This window comes from Oreochromis niloticus, linkage group LG2 (genome assembly GCF_001858045.2).
Source record: "Oreochromis niloticus isolate F11D_XX linkage group LG2, O_niloticus_UMD_NMBU, whole genome shotgun sequence".
In the NCBI taxonomy this organism is placed as follows: Eukaryota; Metazoa; Chordata; class Actinopteri; order Cichliformes; family Cichlidae; genus Oreochromis; species Oreochromis niloticus.
In genome coordinates, this window is record NC_031966.2 from 23,313,470 (window position 1) to 23,341,339 (window position 27,870).

The following is a 27,870-nucleotide window of genomic DNA, read 5'->3' on the forward strand; positions in this document are numbered from 1 at the left end:
GAGTAGATCTCTTTGTACAGCCTCCCATGCTATTGGCTCACAACACTGACCCCGCATCCAATACGACAGAGAAATGCATATTATCGACCCAGCACAAAGACTATAACACAGGACACACACACGGGTGATCAAAGATGAAAAATTCAATAATACTGAACAGTTAACTCAAAAATAAGCACCGTTCTTCTTTTTATTTTAACGCGTTCTTACAATAATTAATCTTATTTAATTTATATTACAGTTTCTACAATAACATTAACTTTAAATTGGCAAGTTGTTTAAAAATTAAACCTAAGAAATAACATTAAATGGAATATTCACTACAGTAAAATGTTAGATTAAATTGAAATATGTACCACTGCTGTATTCTGAAAACAAACGTACATCTTTTTACACTGTTTTTTGAAGCTGTTCAATTGCTTGTCACTGTCCTATACCGAACATCCAAACAATCGAATCGCGCCGAGTATTCAACAACTCTAATACTGAAATATGTCAAATATCCTATGAGGATCAAAAGTTATTAGCAGTTAGAATGGTTTCAATTTGTGCATAATACTCAGAAAGCTCTGTCTAAAGAATGTGCTTGTATTTCAGTCTTGTGAAGAAACAAAATATATATATATATATATATATATATATCATGACAAATAATGATATATATAATCGTGACAAATGTGTAAGCATAAGATTTTGCTTTGAACCACTTAAAACATCATATCAATTCAATTGCTTTGATGGTACAGACTTCAAATGGTGAGGTTTTGAAGATTATGAGAAAAAAAAGTATTTCATTTTCGCCTCACCTGCTGGCTCTCAAAGGTCCAGGTGCTGTCGGGTAAAGAAGCATCCAGGACACTGATCACCTCCTTAAAGTCTGTGGTGCTGCTGGGTTTAATCAGAGTGAAATCGCTGTACTCTGACATTGGAGACATACAGGACCTGAAGGACTGACTCTGAGACAGCATGTCTCCTCCCAGGACCTCCACGTACTTTATAGGTCCATCAGTGTTGAGCTGAATCTGCAGGTTTCTGTTGGGGTTCTTGTAATCATCAGAGTCAGTCCGTCTCATGCAGCACGTGCTGCTGCTCCTGCTGTTCCTGATGCATTTAACCGCTAAGATGAAGAAAGTGAGCAGAGACAGCACGGACACCGAGGCCAGAGAGAGAATCAAATAAAGGGTGATTCTTCCAGTTTTCTTGCTGGGCTCGGCCGCTTTATGTCGGAGGTCTAAGATGGGCTCATGGAGACCGTCCTCCAGTATGATGGACACCGTGACTGTGGAGGACTGGATCGGTTCCCCGTCGTCCTTGATCTCTATAAGGAGCCTCTGAGAGGAGTCGTCCTGCTCGGACACAGCGCGTTTAGTCCTCACCTCCCCTGTGTACAGATTGACAGTGAAGAGAGAGGCGTCTGTGGCCTCCGCCAGTCTGTAGGAGAGCCAGGCGTTATGGCCGGAGTCAGCGTCCACAGCCGTCACCTTGGTAACCAGGTGACCCGCTTTCGCGGAGCGAGGCATCCTCTGATGAGAGAGGGAGCCCATGGCAGCGGAGGAGGGGTAAATAACAGCGGGGGCATTGTCATTCTGGTCCAGGATAAAAACATGGACAGTGGCGTTGCTGCTGAGAGACGGAGAGCCCTGATCCTTTGCCTGAACCTGAATCTGAAACACCTTCAGTTTCTCATAGTCAAACGAGTGCATGCTGTAGATGCTGCCGTTATCTGAGTTAATGTAAACATACGATGAGACAGAAACGTCCTGCACTTTAGAATCCAGTATAGAGTAAGAGACCTTTGCGTTTTCACCAAAATCCAGGTCAGATGCTGATACTGAGTACAGGATAGCGCCTGGTACTCCATTCTCTTTTAAATACACATGATAGGTTTTCTGAGTGAATACGGGGGCGTTGTCATTAACATCAGTGATAGTGACAGGTATGATTTTCCTACTGGACAGAGGGGGAGAGCCTGAATCAGTAGCTGTTATTTCTATATTATATTCCGAGACTTTTTCTCGGTCTAAAGGACCGCTGGTAACCAGTGCGTAATTATGCGAAAAAGAAGGTTTCAGGGCAAACTGAGAGGTTTTAGGAAGCTGTAATCTTACTTTACCATTATCACCAGAGTCAAGATCTCTTGCACTGATTAATGCCACTACTGTGCCATTTGGGGAGTCTTCTCGCACCGGCTTAGGATGAGAGGTGAGTATAATTTCTGGCGCGTTGTCATTGACGTCTATAACTTCCACATGAACAGTACAATGCCCCTCCATTCTCGGAATGCCTTTATCTTTCGCACTTATGTCTAATTCATAATTTGCATTCGCTTCGAAATCTAACTTTCCTTTAAGAAATATGGTTCCAGATATATGATCGATAATGAAAGTAGACATCATTGCATCTGATGTATGTGCTCCAAACGAATATTCAATTTCACCGTTTTGGCCATCATCCATGTCTGTCGCTTTTGTTTGTACTATTAACGCACCTTCTACGGCATTTTCACTAACAGATACTTTATATGACGTTTTTTCGAAAGCGGGAACATTATCGTTGATGTCAAGGACACTAATAGTTATCTGTGCAGTCCCAGATCTTACCGGGCTTCCTCCATCCAGAGCTGTCAAAAGAAGCTTGTGAACAGCCTTCTTTTCTCTGTCTAAAACTTTTGCTAAAATCAATTCAGGGACCTTCCTTCCACCAGCAACCTCTTTCACTCTAATAGTAAAACATTCGTCTTTACTAAGAGTATATGACTTCAGGGAATTACTGCCAACATCTGGATCTATTGCGCTTTCTAGTGGAAAATGAACCCCCACAACTGTCGATTCTGCAATTTCCAATGTAATTTCATTCGACGGAAATCTCGGTGCATTATCATTAATGTCTTGAATATCGACTTCAACTCGAAAAAGTTGTAGCGGGTCTTCAATTACAACCTGCAGAGGTAACACACAGCTGGCGCTTTGTCCGCATAAAGCCTCTCTGTCTATTCTGTCATTCACCACCAGCTCGCCTTTCCCCGCATCCACGCTGAAATACTGCTCACCAGCCTCGGAGGCGACATGCAGCTTACGGTCAAAAATTTCAGATAATCCTAAACCCAGATCTTTGGCAAGGTTTCCTACCACAGAGCCCTGTTTTAGCTCCTCTGTGATGCTGTAACGAGTTTGTCCGTCTATTGTACTCCACAAAAGAAAGAAATGATGCCACCAAAGAGCCAGCCATCTCCAGTTTCGACATCCCTTTCTCTTTGTCATCCTCGGTCCGTTATAAAACATTAATTCCAATTGACATAATGCACTGAAAAATTCTGAAATCCATCATCGCAGGTATGATTCCCATAGAACCATTCCCACATATTATTGAGGACACATATAAAACCGTAACATTATAAAATATGAGCACATTGCTCCTTCGGTCTTCTGCCTCTCTTCGTTGTAAGTGTTGGAGTACCGAGAATGAATGGGGGCAGGGACTAGATTGCTTTGTACAGTTCTGAATCCTATTGGTGCGCATCATCCACCTCTGTCATCCAATAAAAAGGAAACCGATCGACACTCTTAAAGCCACAGCATCTGTTCTCTCCCTCCGTGGATTCACTTTGACCACAGGTAATAATCACGAATTACTGGACTTTACGGAATGTAAAGCAAACATGCGATATCGTCAATGAACGAATAAATGAATGAATGACTGAATGTAAGAATGAAAAAATAAAGCCCGTCTTATAAACTTAATATAAGAATAACATTTCCCCCCACAATAACATTATTAATTAATCCCATAAAATAATTTAGAGAAAGACATTTATTTGATAGACATCCGATTCAACTGCCTTCTTGTTTTTTAAACAGAGCATGCATTCCAGAAAGAGTCGCTGTCCACTTTCATGGTGCTGAACTATTTGGAAGAGCCTTTGTGCACTGTTCAAGGTTTATTGAAAGATGGGAATAAAACATCACAGTGTGCTACCTTAAAATAAAACCTTAAAATATGTTGTTCTGCTCGCTTGCGTTTTGTTATCTATATTTGTGCTCAAAAGAACTCTGAGCCTACATCTAACATTGCCAGTAGACTGAAAAAAAATCACTGTTGCTTTTCTACTATTCCATTATTAATTAATCCAGTCAACGAAATTTAGTGGAAGATGTGTAATTAATGGGCATCCCATGTAACTGCATGTCTGTACTACAGCCACGTGTAAAATGTATGTGTGTTTCAAACAGAGCATGCATTCCAATAAGCGTCGCTGTCCACCTTCACGGTGCTGAACAATTTGGAAGAGCCTTTGTGCATTGTTTTGGGTTTATTGAAAGACTTTACTCTAACCACGAATATTAGATTTGCATATTTAAAACACAGTGTGTCATTTAAATATGCAAACCTTAAAATAAATTGTTATCTGCCCGCATGCGGTTTTATTATCTATATTCTGCTCAAAAGAACTCATAGCTTACATCTAATGTTGCCAGTATACTGAAAAAAAATCACCGTTGGTGTTCTACACTACGTAGTACAGTCTATAAGTTTATAAGAAGCTCTTTACTCATTCAAAACTTGTAAGTAAAATATGACTCTTTTTTGAATTCTGCTGCGGCACAATCAGTGATCTTTCAAAATTTTATTTATCACTTCTCTTAGTATTCTATGCTCACCTGCTGGCTCTCAAAGGTCCAGGTGCTGTCGGGTAAAGAAGCATCCAGGACACTGATCACCTCCTTAAAGTCTGTGGTGCTGCTGGGTTTAATCAGAGTGAAATCGCTGTACTCTGACATCGGGGACATACAGGACCTGAAGGACTGACTCTGAGACAGCATGTCTCCTCCCAGGACCTCCACGTACTTTATAGGTCCATCAGTGTTGAGCTGAATCTGCAAATTTCTGTTGGGGTTCTTGTAATCATCAGAGTCGGTCCGTCTCATGCAGCACGTGCTGCTGCTCCTGCTGTTCCTGATGCATTTAACCGCTAAGATGAGGAAAGTGACCAGAGACAGCACGGACACCGAGGCCAGAGAGAGAATCAAATAAAGGGTGATTCTTCCAGTTTTCTTGCTGGGCTCGGCCACTTTATGTCGGAGGTCTAAGATGGGCTCATGGAGGCCGTCCTCCAGAATGATGGACACCGTGACTGTGGAGGACTGGATCGGTTCCCCGTCGTCCTTGATCTCTATAAGGAGCCTCTGGGAGGAGTCGTCCTGCTCGGACACAGCGCGTTTAGTCCTCACCTCCCCTGTGTACAGATTGACAGTAAAGAGAGAGGCGTCTGTGGCCTCCGCCAGTCTGTAGGAGATCCAGGCGTTATGGCCCGAATCAGCGTCCACGGCCGTCACCTTGGTAACCAGGTGACCCGCTTTCGCGGAGCGAGGCATCCTCTGATGAGATAGCGAGCCCATGGCAGCGGAGGAGGGGTAAATAACAGCGGGGGCATTGTCGTTCTGGTCCAGGATGAAAACATGGACAGTGGCGTTGCTGCTGAGAGACGGAGAGCCCTGATCCTTTGCCTGAACCTGAATCTGAAACACCTTCAGTTTCTCATAGTCAAACGAGTGCATGCTGTAGATGCTGCCGTTATCTGAGTTAATGTAAACATACGACGAGACAGAAACGTCCTGCACTTTAGAATCCAGTATAGAGTAAGAGACCTTTGCGTTTTCACCGGCATCAGGATCAGTTGCGGACACAGAGCACAAAATTTTCCCAGGAGGATGGTTTTCTTTTACATAAATGAGATAAGAGGGCTTGGAGAAAACTGGTGGGTTGTCATTTACATCTGACAATTCAACGAGTATTATTTTTTCACTTGTTAATGCGGGGTTTCCTGAGTCAGAAGCACTTATTTTAACTCTATATTGGGCGTTTTTTTCACGGTCAAGACGCCCATTTGTCACTAATGAATAATGGTTAGAAACGGAAGGGTTTAACTTAAAGGGGGATTTGGGGGATAAGGTCAGCATAACTTTGCCATTGTCACCAGAATCTGGGTCTTTTGCACTTATTAATGCAATAACTGTCCCGACTGCAGAGTCTTCTGGAACAGGAGATGTTAAAGATGTAACAATGATTTCAGGATTATTGTCGTTAATGTCAAGTATTTTAATTTCGATCCCACAGTGCCCATCCATTTGAGGATTTCCTTTGTCTTTGGCAGTAATATCAAATCTATGTAAAGAGTTTGTTTCATGGTCTAAATTTCCTCTAACAACTATAGTGCCAGTAGAAGATTCAATGGCAAATAACGATAAAACCAAATCCGATGTTTGCTCTGCAAAAATATATTCGATTTCTCCATTTACTCCTTCGTCTGCATCCGTGGCCTTAAGGTGCAGTATTTCAGTCCCGGGTGTTGCTTTCTCACTAACATTAGTCTCATACACTTGTTTTTCAAACTGGGGAGCATTGTCATTGATGTCAAGTACTATAACTGTAATTTCAGATGTCCCTGAACGCACCGGATCTCCACCATCTACAGCGGTGAGGATGAGATTATGTACAGGCATCTTTTCTCGATCAAGAGGTTTTTCAAGCACTAATTCAGGGATCTTCCTTCCGTCCTTGTGAGTTTTAACAGTCAGTTTGAAATGGTCGTTTTTGGTTAGCATGTAAGAACGCACAGAATTAACGCCGACATCGGGATCCTGCGCACTTTCTAAAGGAAATCGCGCACCTGGATTTACCAGCTCTGCAATTTTTACCACCTTTTCTTTTGTAAGAAAACTAGGAGCATTATCATTGGTGTCCTGTATTTCAATTTCGACTCTGTGCAGCTGTAGAGGGTTATCAATAACTAGTTCCAGAGGCAATAAACACGATGGTTTTTGCCCACACATTTCCTCCCTATCTATTCTATCGGTGACCACCAGTTCTCCCTTCCCCAAGTCCACACTAAAATATTGCTTACCAGCTTCCGAGGTCAACCGCAATTTACGCCTATGCAGTTCAGACACAACCAAACCCAAATCTTTGGCTATATTTCCTACCACAGAGCCCTGTTTCAGTTCTTCTGGTATGCTGTAGCGAGTCTGTCCGTCTATTGTAGTCCACAAAAGAAAGAAATGATGCCACCACAAAAACACCTGCCATGTCGGTAATCTGTTCCACATCATTTCACGTTCAGTATATCCCATATCTTTTCACTCCAGTCCCAACTTTTCAGCCGATTAAGTATAGAAGGTTTATAATCCAAGGTAGATGCGTCCTCAAACATAACAGTGAAAGTCATGCTTTGTGTCTGGATATGCATCCTCCCCCTCCAGTGCAGAACACTGTAACGGTTAAGAGGGTGATGCTACTCGGTGAGACGGAGTAGATCTCTTTGTACAGCTCTGGATTTCATTGGTGGGAGCAGTACAGCTATTTCCACCAATCATGGCATCACTGAACATCTTCAAAGGAGTGACGCAAAAGCAAGAGCTACAAAAAAATAATCGAATTTCCCATTATTAAACACATTATCAAACATCGTTAGTTACTATGAATGAAACCGTATATCCAGCATCTGCAGTCATCTTAAAAATGTTTTTTGGGGGCTATAAATATAATTCTACATAATCCAGTGATTATATTTATATCTTTTTTATGCTATTATTAATAGCTGACAGATGAATATGTATAGCGTCATCGGAGCTACTTAGTGAGTGATCACTTCAAAATTATTAATATAATGATTTGCATTAATCTATTGATTGTATGTATCTTATTCTTGTTAATGATCTTGCCTGTATGTACCTGCCTGCATGCACTAGCTTTTGTGGCAGACAAGGCTCTTCGTTGCCTTCCTGTGGCCAGAGCAAGCCAGTGCAGCCTGCAGACACTAACTCACGCCTCAGAGAAATAATTCTGACGGCAGCCAAAGTAAAATACCCGTATGGAGGTCGGTAGCGCAAGTGCGAGGGGAGGGGAGCGTTGATGGCGTAGGAAGCCGCTCTCTCTCTCTCTCTGTCTCTCCACATGAACACAGCCTGATCCTCTCTCTCTCACACACACTAATAGAGAGCCAGCATCATGCTACACTCATACTACACTTAAAACTATTCACAAATTATTTTAGAGATTTTTATAGACATCCCTATCTATGTGCACCATCCCTTTACTGAAAATAGCCATTATGCGCTTAAAATACAACCCTCAATATTAAATATTGTACAAAACGCCGACATTAATTAACAAAAACTGCAAACACATCAATTAAAAATACCTACAGTACGATACGAAAAACAAGAAAGAGTAAAGCTGTAGTATTTGAAGTAGTCATGTTCTCTAATAAGAAGTGGGCGACAGAGGGAGATGTAGAGAGTCAGTGTGAGAGAGAAGGAGAAGGAGGGAGAGCTCTTTGGAGCTATTTTCAGCACCAGCAGTGTGGACAGCGCCACACAGGCGGCCAACTGCTGCTGCTGCATGCTGCTGAAGAGACAGCCAGCTTACAAGGCTCCCACTGAAGACGGACCTGGAAAATAAAACCTCAGCCTACTCGATATTTTTTTCAGCTGTACACAAAAATACACAGGACTAGACTGCGTCACAAACACAACCCATGAAATTTTACTGCTGTAAACACACATGTAGATAATGTGTGTTTACAGCACACATTATCTACATAATGTGCTATATAAATAAATAAACGTAAACATAAAAGGTGATAGAACAGTAAAATAAAAAGCTTAAAAAATGTATGGTTAGACGTTTATTTAAAAAAATATTTGGCCACATATAGTATTAAATGTTATATTAATATTATCGTATTTAGTCATGGGGCAAAACCAAGGCTCGGAGACATAAGATAACTTAAAAATTCTGAAACCAGTTCTTGTTCAACAAAAGTTAAATTATTGTGGTTGGTATTTAGCTGCTAGTAAATTAAAGTTATTTAATTAAATCTGCAAGGATCAAGGAATTTATTCAAAGTGAAATTGTGATTTACACAGCTGGAAGCAAAGTTCTGCAAATGAAATCACTCTTAAAAATCCCCATATTCCATGTGTTCACTGTCCAGCACACAGTACACATCTAATGCTGATCAATGGATCAGTTTCTACATCACACACAGGATGGGAAGCTAGATACTCTCCTATATAGTCACTATATAAAATATGGAAATATTTCTGCAGGTTTCATTAAATAATGCCAGTGAAAGACTAATGACAGTAGTAGTATACCTACTACTATGAATCTACATTAACTAACTGTAGCTTAATGAAAGAACGTTCAAGTTTTCAATTCCATCTATTTTATGTTAGTTTCCAAAGTTTCTCCTTTCAGTTTACTGTTTACTGATTTAAAATGTTAGATTTAAGCTTATTTTTCAGTAGCTTCATTCTTAGTTTTAGTCTTCTGAAGTATAATAATATGGAGGGTATTTAACAGAGGTGTGATTTAAGCTATTCAGAACAACTATTACAAATAAAATACAACACTTTTTTGAAGGCAGTTGACTCACTGGCATGCAGATGTACAAAGTCTTAAAAAAGCACATGCATCTCTGACTGTAATTACAAATTAAAAAAAAAAAACTTAACAAGAAGAAAAAAAACTGACATCTGCTCAGTTGTTTGTTAAGCAATAAAGATATAAAAGTTTTATTTCAGAAGTGTAGTTTTTATTTTTATTTGATAACTTAAATGTTTTTAATGCAAAGTTTTGTTCTTTTTTTGTTTAGTTGGAGTTCACTATAATATTTCATTTTCAATAGTAGTTTCAGATGTACATATATGAACATTTCTTTACACTTTTAAAAAGTAAAAATAACCAAATGTGAATAATATACATCTGTGGAATCTTCCAAGGCATTTCTCCTTGTTGATTATGTGTCATGTTGTCAAAACATTATACTGTATGTTTTTATACTTATTGCAGAACAGACACATTCCATTAAAGCCCAGTATATTCAGATTTCTGAGACCATTTTCCATTTTTTAATAATCACTCTTAAAACACCATTTTATTTTTATTTATCCTTTGTTAATCACGATTACATTAACTAGATTTCTAATAAATGCACAAATTTGCTGCGGAATTGTTTTTATTCATTCCAGCAACTGCAGATTTGACAACAAAGAAGACTTGAACATGATTAATATTTAGAAATCATGACTAAAATCCTTTACATGTTGTATTGATCAGTGCATTGTTCTGACATTTAGACATATGTCAGAATATTATTAATTCATGCCCCTCTGATAGTTCATGTGACCCCACATGAACAAATGAATGCTTTTTAAAGCATTAAGTCATGTAAATACTGTTACTGTAAAGCAGCACCTTTAATTATTTGTAGGCAGGTGTTGTGACAACTTTATAGTGCTTTTGGCGGGAAACAGTTTGTGACCCTGTGGCATATTTCTGTTACTTTGGACCCTCTTCTATATCAGAAGAGGGGCAAGCCTGCCTTCTATAAGGTAGGCTTGATAAAAGCCATACCTATCTGTGTAATGCAACATAAACAGGACACCTCATGAAATAAAATCCAATACACCCACTCCAGGCGCTGAATTGGCAGAACAGTTTATTGATCTTTATTTTGATATCTCCTAACTAAGTTTGAGTTAATTTCCGGTAATAGAATACTGAAAACAAGCTAGTCATAATTGATCATTCTAAACAGACAGACATTGCCTAACATCATTAGTAGGTTATTGTCCTATTACTTGAGCTGTACTTCATCATTTGGATTGCAATATCTTATTTAATCACTATGATGTAATGGTTTCTTACTTATATAGTGGTCGATGGTCCAGAGTATCAATCCAGTGACTAAAGTTCTTGGTACTGGACAGCATAATCCGTGCAACTTCATTCTGGCATGAGTTCTGTAGCAGCTGGTCTTCCCTGCTAATACATTCCTTAAACCAAATGAACTTGTTTGCAGTGAGAGGTACTGCACAAATATCCTATTTAAATGTAAAACACTTTGAGGCCTTTAAAATCTATAACGGAGCTGACGGCTTACTAATCTACAGTGAGATCTTAAATTATGAGCGCATTAATGTGATTAAGTGTTTGCCCCCAGTCAACAATCAAATTATATTTTATTGATAAGCTACTTAAGCGATAAACCAGTCACACCGTCACACGTGCTCAGATGTCACAAAAGCCACATCCATGGATGCCTGATTGAATCAGTGGAGGTAAATGTTTTGTGAGGTATGCAAAGAGATGTGTTGCTTGTAAAAAACAAAAACAAACAAACAAAGAATGATTATCTGCTTATGTGGTGTTTGGACACTGCAGCAAAATAAGTTATTGTTCCATTTTGTGTTTAAAGTCTGTTGTTTTATGTGATTGAAAAGATGTGCCTGTGTGAGTGCATCAGTACTCTGTCCTGCTTGTTTAATCAGAAGAATTTGCACGGATGTAAGTCTTTGATGGCAATAGTGTACAAAAAGAATAAAAAATATTTCTTACCTTATTTGGTGAGTCATGATTTAACAGGATTGAGGTAGGAAACAGGAACAGCGCAGAGCAATGAGTGGAAAGAAAACATGAAAGAGAAAAACAAGAGAGACAAGATATCAGTTAGACTGGTGTCTTTATCCAGAGTCTGGCTGTGGGAAGAACGGTTACCAGCATACTTACCATTACAAAAAACAAACAAACAAACAAACAAACAAAAACAAAAAAAACAGGGTGAAAAGATTGTGTGGTGAGTCATAAAGTACTAATTCTATAAACTGGGGTTATAATGATGTGCAGTGAATAAGAGTGTAATAACTATTTATTCAGATAGACTGTGTTATCTGCTCTGTGTGCGCACAAACTATTAAATTTCTACATGGGAGGTAATGATATGATTAAGTGCTCATCAAAATGTATTGTACCAAACATCAAAAGACAGAAAAAAGAAAAGAAATACAAAGCATGATACAAGTTTTCCTCATACCATCTTAAAAATGTATAAAAATAAGTGCCATATTTTCAAACAGTGTTAAACATTAAGGAGGCTGCAACCTTAAATGATAAAAGACTGGAACAATTAAGTATCAATCTAGTACTCAGAGTCTGAAGTATGTATTAATAAAAAGATCCAATGTGTGTATGAGAGTGAAGGAGAGAGAAGGGATATTTACAGATACAAACTTAAAGTATATCTATATTGTTAGTTTAACAAAAATCAAAACCAAAACAGATGATACTATTGTAAAAATCAGAAAATAAATCATGTTATATAACATAAAAAATAACCTCTGTTGGATATGTAATAACAGTAAACAGACCATTGTCACAAGCAGTTTTAGCTAAAATATCCATTTTGATCAGTATTCATGAAACAATTTACAGGCAAAACAATCAGCTAACCTCTTCAAACAGAGGCACATGCATGGCACATACATGCTTTGATACTACAACAACCATTTTAGCCCAAATAGGAACACTATTGTGATCATTACTGAGGGATAATAGGTCAAAGGAATCAAATCACACCACTGCACTGGTGCAAAAACTGCCACTACCCCCATAACAACAGCAGAGGGCCTCAAGGCGATGCCGAGCTAAATCCATGGCATATTAATGAGATTCTTTGCACTGTGCCCCATGTTTGTCACATCTGACATGTGTGATGAGTGTCTTAGCGGGGGAACTCTGAGTCTCTAAGACAAAGCAAAGCATCAACTGCTTTTCATTACACTGGGATTATACATTAAACTGTACATTATATAACCTTGCCATTTAGGCATATGAACACATTTCAGGAAGTAATACATGATCAGTGTTGCTTAGAAACACAAAACAGCTTAGCAAGTGCACAAAGAAATGACAAAAGGACACCAAAATGCTGTTGTTCCTTTTAAAAATCCACAAAAAAATTTTTAAAATAGAAATCACGTCATTCAGTGGGTCATTCTCAGTTGAATTATAGTCATCAGAGACAACATGTTGCTGAAACGGGTTGTGAGAAAACACACAGGGTAGCACAGATTAGAAAAAATATCACAAACAGCCATGACAGCCCTCTCTCCCTCCCCTTTCTCCATCATTAGCCACCCAAGGTCTGAGGATGCTGCACCTATTTTCCCATAACAGGGGTGTTTCCTTTCCTCATTCTAGCCACAAATCCAAAGAGCCAATAAGTACCAGAGGGTACATCTGCTGCCGAACCCCTGTGGCATCATAAAAAATGGTACAGTCCTGCCCGTGAGTCAGCTTGTTGCTATGGTAACACATCCCACCTCCTTTGCTTGCATCCCACCCTGCTTCCTGCAACCTAACAGGGATGGCAAAAAAAGGAGCTAGAAAAAAACAATATGGAGAATGAATAGCCAGCAGAAGAGGAGATGGGAAATGATGCTCTCACACATGTGCACATTCACACTCATAACATGTTCAGCTAAAGCAGACATTTATAGACTGCTGGGTACAAACAAATCTCTTGGCAATAGACAGAAAAGTGGGACAAAAGAGATTTTTCTTCTTGTCACAAACATAGCAGCCAAATGCACAGATGAAAAGACACCCAATGGTTTGTTATTCCTTTTTATAGACTGGATAAAATGTCCTACATTGAGCAATCTTCCTCTCCCTTTCTCTGTGTGTCTTTTTTTCCTCTCTCTGCAGCAGAGTGGTGCAGCTGGAGAGGGGGAGGGGAGGGATGCAGAAAATGAGATCAGGAGGAAAATGAAAGAGTGCTGTAGACAGAATAACTGATAAAGAGTGGCGTCCAGCTACAATTTCACACCACTTTAACTTGAGTTTACTAATTAAATTTGAATGGTTAAAAGAAATATATGTACACGTTATGTGTGCTTGCTTTTTAATGTATTTTCTCAAATTTCTTAGCCATGTACTGCAAATTTTAAAGGTGTATACTTCCACAAAGCAATAAATGAACTCTCCCACAGGGACAGAGCACACTGGGTTTGAGAGAGTTATTTTTGAGAGATATGTAGCTTTTATCTTTTCCCTGTTAGTATCATGTTCAATATATTACACTGTCTGCCCAAAGGATATTATGACATACTTATAAGTCACCAATAACTCAGCTATCTGGCCAATACTGTAAAAGAAATACAACAGGGGACTTAAATATATACATCCTCATCTTCAAAGAGAACACACAATGTGTTGATAGCCCCCACAGGCATAAACATGAGCACACAGCTGCTCACCAGACAGCCTGGCAAGGAAGTCAGGACACTTAGAAACAGCTTAGATCTGTGGGAACCAAGAGCTTCTGCATGTGATTAAAGTTTTGTAGCCAGTAAGAAGTTTATCAAAGTAATAACCAAGGGTTTGTGTAGGTTTGAAGGTTCTAAAATGGCTGATGGCAGCTTCAAGGGAGGGTTCTTAAAAAGGAGAAAGATAAAAGAACATACGGATTTAGTAAATGGCATGAAACTAGTTGAATGATTTAAGTGGTTGCAAAGACATTTCTGTGAGCTTTGACCCAGACAAAAGAATTTATGGCACTCAGTAAAAAATGCCACCAGCATAAACAGGAAAGACATAATGGCGTAAAGACAGTTAAAAACAGGTAAAGCAGACACAGATGTAGGCATATAATAATGGCAGACTGCTTCCAGAGGGTATGTGGGTTAACACAATTAACCTCATGTTCTTAGAGTTTTGAACTTGGATTTTTACATGCACAAACCCTGACCTCAAGATATAAGTATACAAAATATAGAAATAACAATATATATTTAAAACAAAACAGACTATAGACACCAGACAATAACGATCCACAACTTTCATTCGAAACTGGAGAACATGGAACAAACAGAACTGCTGAAGGATTATCTTTAATTACGTCATGCCAATATTAAGTCACCACTCATGCAATAACCATAATATTTAAAAGAAGCTTTATGGACCCCACATCTAAAGTGAAGTCTAATTTTCACCAAATGTGGAAAAAAGAAAAGGCAATTATTATTTTTCTCATGGCAGGCACTGTAATAATAACAGGGTTATTTGTGCCAAAACAGCACAGAGTTTTCATATTAAAAAAAACTTACAGAGGATCATGTGGAAAGAAGAAAATCCACTCAGTTGCTATGTAATGCTCACAAGATACTGAATAATTAATTACAGATTAATTAGATTTCAATATAATTTAGTTCAGTTGTCCTGTGTAACTGCATTTGTTGTTCAGTCAGATTCAGCCTCTAGTTGTTTTTTATACAACATTTATCTCTAGCTTTATGGTTTTGCTGGTTTTCTATTTATTTTTGATCAAAACATACTTCAGTCTCACTGTCTGTGTTACTTACAGTGCACGTAGTAAATGCAGCCTAACATAATAGTTTCATTTTTCTATTTCCACCTTTTTACAGCAGACAAAGAGGGCTGCAGACCAAAATGGCTGCTGTGCTTCACAAACACAAATGCTGCACAGAGGATGATGAGACTGTGCCGGTTACCACGTGCTTCTTCCCTTCCCCCTCCTGCCTCTCTCTTTCTCTCCATCTCCTCTCAACCTCCTTAGGATAAATTGTGACCGTTCCCTTTTCACCTGCAGTACATTTTAAACAGTTAAACCCCAAAACACTGTATCATTCTTTGATCATATTTATTGAATTGAATGAACTAACTGTGTTATATTCAAGAGGAATTCCACCCTGGGTCCTTTTGTATTGCAATCACAACTGCTGCTGTAACATGTGTAGCCCAAAACCCACGGCTGTAAACTGTTATGAAGGGAACTAGGTCACTGAAAAGTAGTCCACTGCATGGTTGTGTTTTTTGCTGTGAGAGCAATCTGTAGCAAAGCTTTAGCAGGGATGAAGCCCTGAATTATTTTTATTTTATTATGGCAAGATAGTAAGAAGACTATCTCTGATAGCCATACAGCACATTATAACTCCTTTTCGCATTTTTCAGAGTAAGAGGTCTCAACATGGAAAGCACATTGTTATGTCTTTCCTCAGCACATAACATCAACTTTCACTACAAGATGAGGCAAACATTTGCCAGCACTACTATATGACAAATTTAACAAATAATTAATATGATAAAGAAACAATGAAAACAAGGTGGAAATAGTAATTCAATAAGATGACTGTAGTGTCATAAAGCAAAGACAAAAGTATACCCTTTGTATCAGCATAAGAGAATGTGCAGTAACAAAAAATATTGATTCATTTTCAAAACAACTGAAAAGTATCTGTTTAGGCTTGTAGACTATACCAGTCAAGAAAAAAAAAAGGAAAAAAATCCACTGTTATGCATGTCTAAATAGTAAGGTGTGGTGGGAACTAATGAACTATTTTTATTCAGTATAGTTTTAAATTCACATTTTCTGAACCATCCTATTGCATTGTTTACTTTTTATACCCCTGAACAACTGTCTATAATCTTAACTTAGTTAGATACCTGCTGACTACTTTTGGAACAGTAAGGACGGAAACTGAGTAGACCTGATGATATAAATACAGTATCAGAAGTGTCCAAATAATCACTGATCAGTGGCTTAACTAATATGTATGGAATATGTATATGTATGGGAATATAGATTTTCATGAATTTATGATCTCACCTCCGTGGGTATATTCTCTGACTCGGTTTTATGCCTTTGAACTGTCCTGGTAGCACTTTGGTCAATACTCATAGTGCTTTGGCTGAAGTTCTTCACATCACTCATTCGAGAGTCCGTAGTACCATAGACCTCATAACTGAACCCCTGCTTCAGCGTACCGGTGCCGCCTACGTCTGCGTAAAGGGGAGGATAATATGGAATAACAGGAAGATTCCCGCTGGATTTATAAAACAACCTCTCTCGTCTCCACCTGTAGATTCTGACTGATATAATAACCACTAAACAGGTGATGAAGAGGAAGGAAACTACAGCCAGAGCCAAGACTAAGTAAAAAGTCAGGTTGTCATTGTACTCCTTGTCGTGTGTCAACTCAGTGAACTCCGACAGCACTTCAGGGAAGCTGTCCGCCACCGCCACGTTAACAACGACTGTAGCTGAACGAGAGGGCTGCCCGTTGTCCTCCACTATAACAGTCAGTCTTTGTTTGACAGCATCTTTATCAGTGACTTGGCGGATAGTTCTGATTTCTCCATTCTGTAAACCCACTTCAAACAGCGCCCTGTCTGTGGCTTTCTGCAGTTTATAGGAGAGCCAGGCATTCTGTCCAGAGTCCACATCAACAGCCACCACTTTAGTCACCAGATAGCCCACATCCGCTGAACGAGGCACCATTTCAGCCACCAGAGAACCACCAGTCTGGACTGGGTACAGAACCTGAGGGGGGTTGTCGTTCTGGTCTTGGATCATTATTTTCACAGTCACGTTGCTGCAGAGTGGAGGAGAACCTCCATCCTGCGCTTTTACGCGAATATGGAACTCTTTTGTTTGCTCATAGTCGAAGGAGCGCACAGCAACTATCTCCCCCCGCTCTACATTCACTGAAAAATAAGCAGAAGCTGACATCCCATTCAGCTGACTATCCTCAAGAAAATACGAAATGCGCGCATTGCTTCCATAGTCCATGTCGCTGGCTTTGACGGTGAGGAGTGACATACCAGGTGAATTATTTTCATTGACGAAAGCGGTCAAAAACTGTTGCGGGAATGTTGGTGCGTGGTCATTTACGTCCGATATTCTTAAATTAATACTCTTGTTTGTGGAAAAAGGAGGGGAACCCTCATCTACTGCTGTAATAGTTATATTATATTCTGGCACTGTTTCACGATCCAAAATATCGTCAGATATCAGACTATAGAAATTAGGTGCGGAGGACTTGATTTTGAAAGGCAAATCTTGGCTAATATAACACCTAACATGACTATTTTTACCTGAGTCCAAATCTTTAATATTGATCATTGCTATGACGGTATTTAGAGGGGAATCTTCTGGTATTGCATTGGAGAGGGAAATGATGCTAATTATAGGGGCATTATCATTTAGGTCGGTCACTTCAATTAGCAGCTTGCTTGTGTCTGTAAGCCCCCCTTTGTCCGTGGCTTCGATGTTTATTTCATAATGTTTAGCTTTTTCATAATCTAAAACACCAGTTACACTTATTTCTCCGCTGTGGGGGTCTATAATAAACAGGGAAGATGCACTGCTGGTATGCTGTGAGAACGAAAATGTTATCTCTTCATTTGTTCCCTTATCATTATCAGAGGCACTGACTCTTAAAATAACGGCGCCCTTCGGTGCGTTTTCAGGAACGGTAACCCTGTAAACAGACTGGCTGAATACTGGCGCATTGTCGTTTGCATCCAGAACAATGACGTTTATTTTGACTGAACCCGATTTCTGAGGATTACCTCCATCAAATGCTGTCAGAGTTAATTTATGCTCTTCTTGTTTTTCTCTATCAAGCGATGTGTGAAGAACCATTTCAATATATTTTGTACCATCGGGAAGAGATACAACGTTCAGTTTGAAATTATCTGAAGGGTTGAGTTTGTACGTTTGAATGGTGTTCATTGCTACATCGGGGTCACTGGCACTCTCTAAGGAATAACGAGCCCCCGGTGAGGCAGATTCAATAACCTGGAAATTGTATTCCTTCTTGGAAAAATACGGAGCGTTGTCATTGATATCTAAAATCTCTACATCGATTCTGTGTAGCTCCATTGGATTTTCAAGGATTATTTGGAAATGAAGAGAGCACGGAGACACTTGCTTGCATAATTCTTCCCTGTCTATCCTTTTAGCCACTACTAAAGTCCCTTTATCTGAATTCAGACCAATGTACTCACTGTCGTCCTCGGTAAATATCCTAGCACGCCCAGATTTCAATCGCTTAATATCCAAACCTAGATCTTGAATTATATTCCCGACAACAGAGCCCGTCGCCATCTCCTCTGGTATAGAATAACGGACCTGACCGACAGCCATTTCTGCGACGCAGATGCAGACAAGCAGCGGCAACAATGAAACAATTTTCTTTTCGGCTAAATAACAAAAAACACCCATAGTGACGAAATTGTTCACAATATCTGAATGAGGCAAAGAGAAAAAAAAAAAAAACACGGTGGGAAAACGGACCAAATATTTGGTCACAAGTTAACAACTGAGTACGGGGTGTGTGGTTTGTCAGTCTAGCTCCGAATAAAGCAACAGAATGGCGAGGGAGGACCTCGATTAGAAAAAAAGCTCTGATTTTACAGATACTAACCAACAGCGGCACTTAGGGACATAAAAGGGAAATGCAGAATTAGCAGATAGAAAGATGTTGTGTCTCTGTCCAAGGTACTAGACATTAAATAAAGTATTGTAATAATAATTCTAACCTCTAGAGGAGAGTCTGGTTCATCCAGGATGCTCTTTTCACTCTGTATCCGCTGCATCGTCCCTGTAGAACTGGGGTCCATTATCAGCACGTTCTGACTACCAGCTCTGCCGAACTTACAGTCACTCTTTCTGGAGTCAGTCGTCCTGCACACCTCATAATTGTACACGTGTGGCAGAGTCCCTGTCCCCAAAGTGTCTGAGTAACGTGGTGGATAATATGGAATGACAGGCAGGTTGGAGTGATACAGGATGCGAGACTGTCTCCACCTGTAGATTTTGACTGATATAATAACCACTAAACACGTGATGAAGAGGAAGGAAACTACAGCCAGAGCCAAGACTAAGTAAAAAGTCAGGCTGTCATTGTACTCCTTGTCGTGTGTCAACTCAGTGAACTCCGACAGCACTTCAGGGAAACTGTCCGCCACCGCCACATTAACAATGACTGTAGCTGAACGAGAGGGCTGCCCGTTGTCCTCCACTATAACAGTCAGTCTTTGTTTGACAGCATCTTTATCAGTGACTTGGCGGATAGTTCTGATTTCTCCATTTTGTAAGCCCACTTCAAACAGCGCCCTGTCTGTGGCTTTCTGCAGTTTATAGGAGAGCCAGGCATTCTGTCCAGAGTCCACATCAACAGCCACCACTTTAGTCACCAGATAGCCCACATCTGCTGAACGAGGCACCATTTCAGCCACCAGAGAGCCACCAGTCTGGACTGGGTACAGAACCTGAGGGGGGTTGTCGTTCTGGTCTTGGATCACTATTTTCACGGTCACGTTGCTGCTGAGTGGAGGAGAGCCTCCATCCTGCGCTTTTACGCGGAAGTGGAAATCTTTGATCTGCTCGTAGTCAAAAGAGCGCACTGCATGGATGACTCCACTATCAGCACTAACGGACACATATGAGGATACTGGCACTCCGTTAACGGAGGAGTCCTCCAGTATGTAAGAAACACGGGCATTCTGGTTCCAGTCAGCGTCTGTGGCTTTGACCGTGAATATAGAGAGACCCGGTGTATTGTTTTCTACAATGTAGGCCTCATATGAGCTCCTCTCAAAGACAGGTGCGTTATCATTAACGTCTGAGATCTGTAAGGTGAGAGTGACGCTGCTGGAGAGGGAGGGCACTCCCTCATCAGAGCAGATCACAGTGATGTTATACTCAGAGGCGCTCTCTCTGTCTAAATCGCTTTCTGTCATCAAACTATAGAAATCACTGGTTGTAGACTTCATCACAAAAGGAATATTTTCATTCATTGTGCACTGGACCTTTCCATTTTCACCTGAATCTGCATCCTTAGCATGAATCATTGTGACCGTAGTACCGGGCTTCGCGTCTTCTGTTATTACATTCGATTTAGACATGATGTGAATATCAGGTTTATTGTCATTCATATCAATCACGTCAATCTTCACTTTACACGAGTCAACTAGTCCTCCGTCATCACTTGCACGAATGTTTATCTGAAATGTTCGAGCTTTTTCATAGTCAATATTTCCTTTAAGTCGAATTTCACCATTTTCACCATTTACTTCAAATAAACCACGGGCACTGTCTAATATACTGGAAATTGAATACGTTATTCTACCGTTAGATCCATGATCCGCATCTGTTGCTGTAACTCTCATTACAGTAGTTCCGACTGCCGAATTTTCTCTTATCGAAGCTTTATAAATTGGCTGCGTAAAGACAGGAGCATTGTCATTAGCGTCTAAAACAGTGATTAGAATCTGCATTGTTCCTGTCATCTGCGGCTCTCCCCCATCCAGCGCCGTCAGTATCAGAGAAAAGTGTTCATGTTTTTCCCTGTCAAGAGGTTTGTCTAAGATCATTTCAACGTTTTTCGTCTCATCTGCTTGATCATGCAATTTAATCACAAAATTCTCTGACGGTTCAAGTTTATAGGTTTGTAGTCCATTTAAGCCTACATCAGGGTCGACGGCACGATCTAAAATGAATTTAGCCCCACGGACGGCGGATTCGCTAATTTTAAATTTGACGTCATTCTTTTCAAAGGACGGCGGGTTATCGTTAATATCTGTTATCTCAACTGTCACACTGTAAAATTCCATTGGATTCTCTAGTATAATTTGAAAATGCAAAGCGCAAGGCGTTGTTTGCCCACAGAGCGCCTCCCTGTCGATCCTATTTTTGATGAGGAGGACTCCTCTATCGTTATTCAGCTCAATATAATCATCGGTGTCAGGGGAAAAAATACGAGCTTTACCCAATTTTAATCGTCTAACATCTAAGCCGAAATCTTTTGCCATGTTTCCAACTAGAGAGCCTTTCGACATTTCTTCAGGAATCGAGTAGCTGACCTGTCCGAGCACCAAGCTGAGAGAGAGAACTGAGAAAAACAACAGTACTTGCCCTCCCATTGTTCTCTCTGACGATATCCCGATGACAACCACGTAAGGATGGGATGGTTTTTTTTTTTTTTTTATCCCAAATGAAGAGTTTAAAGCTGTTTTTCAATCATATCCTCAAAATATAGAAGAGATACGACGTCCTCTGTTCAGTAAACTGTAGACGATGAGGGTTGCTTCTCCCTCTTTCTCTCTCTAAAATAAAGCCATGATGGGAGGTACAAGAGTCTGCGTTAAATTTGAAACGGACTGGGCAACAGCGGCACTTTGAGTTCATGAACTATCATTGCATTTTAAAAGTTCAGCATGAAATATCACATGTATATACTAAACATGAAAACTAAACATTTAGTATATGGGAAACATTCAAAGAGTTTACGTTTCAAAAATGTTACTCAAAGTAATACAGATATCTGAATTACAAGATTGTGTGAAGGGAATTCCTCGAGCTGTATTGATTGCGTGAAATAATCATTTAAATAATTTGAACTGTAAATTACTTTATGAAAAACAGATCATGTCGCTGTCCAAGGTGCTGAAAATAAGATGTCAAGCATTAATTTCTTGACATTAATTCTGAATGGTTGGAAAATTCTAACCTCCAGAGGAGAGTCTGGTTCATCCAGGATGCTCTTTTCACTCTGTATCCGCTGCATCGTTCCTGTAGAACTGGGGTCCATTATCAGCACGTTCTGACTACCAGCTCTGCCGAACTTACAGTCACTCTTTCTGGAGTCAGTCGTCCTGCACACCTCGTAATTGTACACATGTGGCAGAGTACCTGTTCCCAAAGTGTCTGAGTAACGTGGTGGATAATATGGAATGACAGGCAGGTTGGAGTGATACAGGATGCGAGACTGTCTCCACCTGTAGATTTTGACTGATATAATAACCACTAAACACGTGATGAAGAGGAAGGAAACTACAGCCAGAGCCAAGACTAAGTAAAAAGTCAGGTTGTCATTGTACTCCTTGTCGTGTGTCAACTCAGTGAACTCCGACAGCACTTCAGGGAAGCTGTCCGCCACCGCCACGTTAACAATGACTGTAGCTGAACGAGAGGGCTGCCCGTTGTCCTCCACTATAACAGTCAGTCTTTGTTTGACAGCATCTTTATCAGTGACTTGGCGGATAGTTCTGATTTCTCCATTCTGTAAGCCCACTTCAAACAGCGCCCTGTCTGTGGCTTTCTGCAGTTTATAGGAGAGCCAGGCATTCTGTCCAGAGTCCACATCAACAGCCACCACTTTCGTCACCAGATAGCCAACATCTGCTGAACGAGGCACCATTTCAGCCACCAGAGAGCCACCAGTCTGGACTGGGTACAGAACCTGAGGGGGGTTGTCGTTCTGGTCCTGGATCATTATTTTCACAGTCACGTTGCTGCTGAGTGGAGGAGAGCCTCCATCCTGCGCTTTTACGCGGAAGTGGAAATCTTTGATCTGCTCGTAGTCAAAAGAGCGCACTGCATGGATGACTCCACTATCAGCACTAACGGACACATATGAGGAGACTGGCATTCCGTTAACGGAGGAGTCCTCCAGTATGTAAGAAACACGGGCATTTTGGTTCCAATCAGCGTCTGTGGCTTTGACTGTGAATATAGAGAGACCTGGTGTATTGTTTTCTACAATGTAGGCCTCATATGAGCTCCTCTCAAAGACAGGTGCGTTATCATTAACGTCTGAGATCTGTAAGGTGAGAGTGACACTGCTGGAGAGGGAGGGCACTCCCTCATCAGAGCAGGTCACAGTGATGTTATACTCAGAGGCTCTCTCTCTGTCTAAATCACTGTCTGTTATTATGGTATGGATTTTTTCAGATGTTGACTTCAGCACAAAGTTCTTATTGTCATTAATTTCGCATTGCACTTTCCCATTTTCAGAGGAATCTGCATCTTCTACATTTATCATTGTTACAACGGTGTTAGGTTTCGCATCTTCTGACATAACATTTGTTTTCGACATAATATGAATATCGGGGTGGTTGTCATTCATGTCTATTACATCGATTATCATTTTGCATGAACCACTTAATCCTCCATCATCACTTGCGCGAATATTAATCTGAAAAGTTTTAGTCTTTTCATAATCAACCATTCCAATCAAAGTGACCTCACCACTTTTTTTATTGATTTCAAAAATCCCATGAGTATGATCAAGCATAGCTGAAATGGAATAAGTTATTCTGCCATTTGACCCGTCATCTGCATCAGTTGCAGTAACTGTCGCTATAACAGTTCCCACTGGTGCATTTTCCTTTATAGATGCTTTATAAACGGGTTGTGTAAAAATGGGAGCATTGTCATTAGCGTCTAAAACGGTGATGTGAATCTGCATCGTTCCCGTCATCTGCGGCTCGCCACCATCCACCGCCGTCAAAACCAAAGATAGGTGTTCCTTTTTCTCTCTGTCAAGCGGCGAATTCAGAACCATCTCGACATTTTTACCGCCCTCTCCATGATTATTCTTATTAAGGGAAAATATATCATTTGGTTTCAGAGCATATGCTTTTAAACTATTTTCGCCCACATCAAGATCGGTCGCCCGATCTAAAACGAACGCTGTGCCACTCAGCGCAGATTCGCTTATATTAAAATGTGCCTCGTTTGTGATGAAGGTCGGAGGATTGTCATTTATATCTGTGATTTGAACAGTGATACTGTAATATTCCATAGGATTTTCCAGTAATATCTGAAAATGTAAAGCGCAAGGCGTCATTTGCCCACACAGAGCCTCTCTGTCTATCCTTTCTTTAAGTAAGAGAATTCCCCCCTCTCTGTTTAGCTCGATGTAAGCTGTGTTGTCTCGAGTAAAAACCCGAGCCCTGCCGGATTTCAGTCTTTGGACGTCTAAACCTAAATCCTGAGCTATGTTACCAACGAAAGAGCCCTTCGACATTTCCTCGGGAATAGAGTAGCTGACCTGTCCGACAGCTGCGCCGAGAGAGAGAACCGAAATGAACAATAGTACTTGCCGTCTCGTTATTTCTGCCATCATCAATATGTCCATATGTAAACCCTTGATCCCGATTCACGTTAACTAAACAGAAATCGTTAACAGAAATATGAAATTGCAGTCCAGTGTTCAGGTATCTGAGTTCGGTTACACTCCCACAAACGTCTTTTATTGAATCTCTCCGCTCTACTTCTCGATAAAATACAAGGAGATGATGGGAGGTACTACTACACATCAGAGACGAATTTATACATCCTGGTCAACAGCGTCCCTCTGAGTTCAAAGTAGAAAATTACATAAGAATTACTCATGAAAACAGAAGAGTAATTTTTAGTTAGAAATGAAATGGCTGAATAAAGACTGATTTTAATACGATAAGCCAATCTTAGAATGAGGAACTCCATCTCCATTAAATAAGCAAAAGCAATGACCGAGCCTATTTTGAACAGATGATTAAGATAAAAATGAGAATACTTTCAAATATTGAAAGATGTCTTGAACATGGAGTGGGCAGAGGCAAGTATGATATGTTTCCATCAATAAAACTCTGCATACCTATAATTACAATGGATACCGAGAACTAGGAACAATGTAAAGGTTTGATATTAAAAACAAAAAACACATTAAATGAAAACAAAAATCTCCTCAGATTAAATCTATGAAATAGAAAAAGGCAAACTCTATCCATGGTTCTGATTGAAGACGGAAAAAAATCACAACCACGTTATATCTTAAAACGCGCCTAAAGGTAAAATAAAAGTTGCTACGGAAATGAAACTAAAATAACCAACCTCTAGAGGAGAGTCTGGTTCATCCAGGATGCTCTTTTCACTCTGTATCCGCTGCATCGTTCCTGTAGAACTGGGGTCCATTATCAGCACGTTCTGACTACCAGCTCTGCCGAACTTACAGTCACTCTTTCTGGAGTCAGTCGTCCTGCACACCTCGTAATTGTACACATGTGGCAGAGTACCTGTTCCCAAAGTGTCTGAGTAACGTGGTGGATAATATGGAATGACAGGCAGGTTGGAGTGATAAAGGATGCGAGACTGTCTCCACCTGTAGATTTTGACTGATATAATAACCACTAAACACGTGATGAAGAGGAAGGAAACTACAGCCAGAGCCAAGACTAAGTAAAAAGTCAGGTTGTCATTGTACTCCTTGTCGTGTGTCAACTCAGTGAACTCCGACAGCACTTCAGGGAAGCTGTCCGCCACCGCCACGTTAACAATGACTGTAGCTGAACGAGAGGGCTGCCCGTTGTCCTCCACTATAACAGTCAGTCTTTGTTTGACAGCATCTTTATCAGTGACTTGGCGGATAGTTCTGATTTCTCCATTCTGTAAGCCCACTTCAAACAGCGCCCTGTCTGTGGCTTTCTGCAGTTTATAGGAGAGCCAGGCATTCTGTCCAGAGTCCACATCAACAGCCACCACTTTAGTCACCAGATAGCCCACATCTGCTGAACGAGGCACCATTTCAGCCACCAGAGAGCCACCAGTCTGGACTGGGTACAGAACCTGAGGGGGGTTGTCGTTCTGGTCCTGGATCACTATTTTCACGGTCACGTTGCTGCTGAGTGGAGGAGAGCCTCCATCCTGCGCTTTTACGCGGAAGTGGAAATCTTTGATCTGCTCGTAGTCAAAAGAGCGCACTGCATGGATGACTCCACTATCAGCACTAACGGACACATACGAGGAGACTGGCATTCCGTTAACGGAGGAGTCCTCCAGTATGTATGAAACACGGGCATTCTGGTTCCAGTCAGCGTCTGTGGCTTTGACTGTGAACACAGAGAGACCCGGTGTGTTGTTTTCTACAATGTAGGCCTCATATGAGCTCCTCTCAAAGACAGGTGCGTTATCATTAACGTCTGAGATCTGTAAGGTGAGAGTGACGCTGCTGGAGAGGGAGGGCACTCCCTCATCAGAGCAGGTCACAGTGATGTTATACTCAGAGGCTCTCTCTCTGTCTAAATCATTGTCTGTTACTAAGCTATAAAAATTATTAGTTGTGGATTTCAGCACGAAAGGAATATTATCGGTTATAAAACACTGAACTTTACCATTTTCACCTGAGTCTGGGTCTTGAATGTTAATCATTGTAACAACTGTATTGGGGTTTGCATTCTCTGATATAATTGTCGATTTAGACATAATTTTAATCGTTGGTTCATTGTCATTTATATCAACGACATCGACAATAACTTTGCAAGAATCAGTGAGTCCTCCGTTATCCCTTGCCCGTACATTGATTTGAAAATGTCTTTTCTTTTCATAATCCAGCCGCCCAATCAATTTAACTTCGCCGTTTTCCTCGTTTATTTCAAACATATGTCTGACGTCATCCAACGTATTTGTGATTGAATATGTTATTTTACCATTCAATCCATGATCTGCATCTGACGCACTAACAGAAGTCACAGTAGTGCCTTTTGTAGCATTTTCGGATACAGTGCCTTTGTATACCTGCTGCGTAAAAACGGGTGCGTTGTCATTCACATCTAACACTGTAATGAGAATCTCCATTGTTCCTGACATCTGTGGCTCTCCTCCATCTACACCCGTCAACACTAAAGAAATAAATTCATCTTTTTCTCTGTCCAAGGGCTTTTGTAAGACCATCTCAATATTTTTTGTACCATCAGCTTGGTTGTGCAATTTAAGTATAAAATTATCACTTGGTTTAAGGACATAACTTTGGAGAGTATTTGTACCCACATCCAAATCCACAGCTCTTTCTAAATCAAATTTAGCCCCAACAACAGCAGACTCACTAATGATGAATTTCATTTCATTTTTTTCAAAAGTTGGCGGATTATCATTAATATCTGTTATTTCAACTGTAACACTGTAAAACTCCATAGGATTTTCTAACACAATCTGAAAATGCACAGCGCACGGCGTGGTGTCACCGCATAACGTCTCTCTGTCTATTCGCTCTCTGATTAGAAGGACTCCTCTCTCGACATTTAACTCGATGTATTCTCTGCTATCACCGGAATAAACACGAGCGTTGCCCAGCTTTAGCCTTTTAACATCTAAGCCTAAATCCTGAGATATATTTCCAACCAAGGAACCTTTCGCCATTTCCTCCGGAACAGAGTAGCTGACCTGCCCGAAGGCATCACAGACAACCAGAAGTAAAATAAATAGCTGTACTTGCCGTTTCATTTTGTATGTGTGTCAGTAAGAATAAACGAAAGACTCCTAAAAATCCCCTTCGATTGTAGACAGACAATCACAATTAATATGAAGAAAAAAAATCCAAGAACCGAAGGAAAATAATTACAATTTGCGTCTCCTTTGTGCATATCCGCCTGACAAACGAAGACAATGCGGTCAGTCCTGCC

The 27,870-nt window shown here is 40.4% G+C and overlaps 3 protein-coding genes across 43 annotated transcripts in view; all 3 read right to left on the reverse strand.

The window, feature by feature from the left end:
- Positions 1–27,870, reverse strand: part of LOC100711027 (protocadherin gamma-C5) — a 285,882-nt gene that overhangs the window by 35,755 nt on the left and 222,257 nt on the right. For 2 of the 41 annotated variants that reach the window (XM_025898934.1, XM_025898878.1), the window contains exon 1: positions 25,307–27,706. The exons of 34 other annotated variants lie outside the window; for them this stretch is intronic. In XM_025898934.1, the coding sequence (XP_025754719.1) occupies positions 25,307–27,691 (2,385 nt within the window). In that variant the 5' untranslated portion in view covers positions 27,692–27,706. Of the gene's footprint in view, positions 1–16,468; positions 19,085–19,185; positions 21,690–22,157; positions 24,637–25,306; positions 27,707–27,870 lie in introns of those variants that run through there. 5 more of the 41 variants (XM_019366044.2, XM_019366108.2, XM_019366091.2 and 2 more) reach the window with 5 other exon arrangements.
- LOC102079302 (protocadherin gamma-C5) lies at positions 777–3,460 on the reverse strand. Its single transcript, XM_013271020.3, has one exon. It carries the CDS (start codon positions 3,279–3,281, stop codon positions 792–794), a length of 2,490 nt encoding a protein of 829 aa, XP_013126474.3. The 5' UTR covers positions 3,282–3,460; the 3' UTR covers positions 777–791.
- On the reverse strand, positions 777–7,266 carry LOC102079397 (protocadherin gamma-C5). Its single transcript, XM_013271019.3, has 2 exons — positions 4,659–7,266; positions 777–806 (listed from the first exon to the last, which is right to left on the reverse strand). The coding sequence occupies exons 1-2, from the start codon at positions 7,125–7,127 to the stop codon at positions 792–794; spliced, it is 2,484 nt and encodes an 827-aa protein (XP_013126473.3). The 5' UTR covers positions 7,128–7,266; the 3' UTR covers positions 777–791.

Excerpts from the sequence above, each read along its gene's own strand:
- LOC102079302 (XM_013271020.3), bottom strand. The coding sequence starts at position 3,281 with ATGTTTTATAACGGACCGAGGATGACAAAGAGAAAGGGATGTCGAAAC.
- LOC102079397 (XM_013271019.3), bottom strand. The coding sequence starts at position 7,127 with ATGGGATATACTGAACGTGAAATGATGTGGAACAGATTACCGACATGG.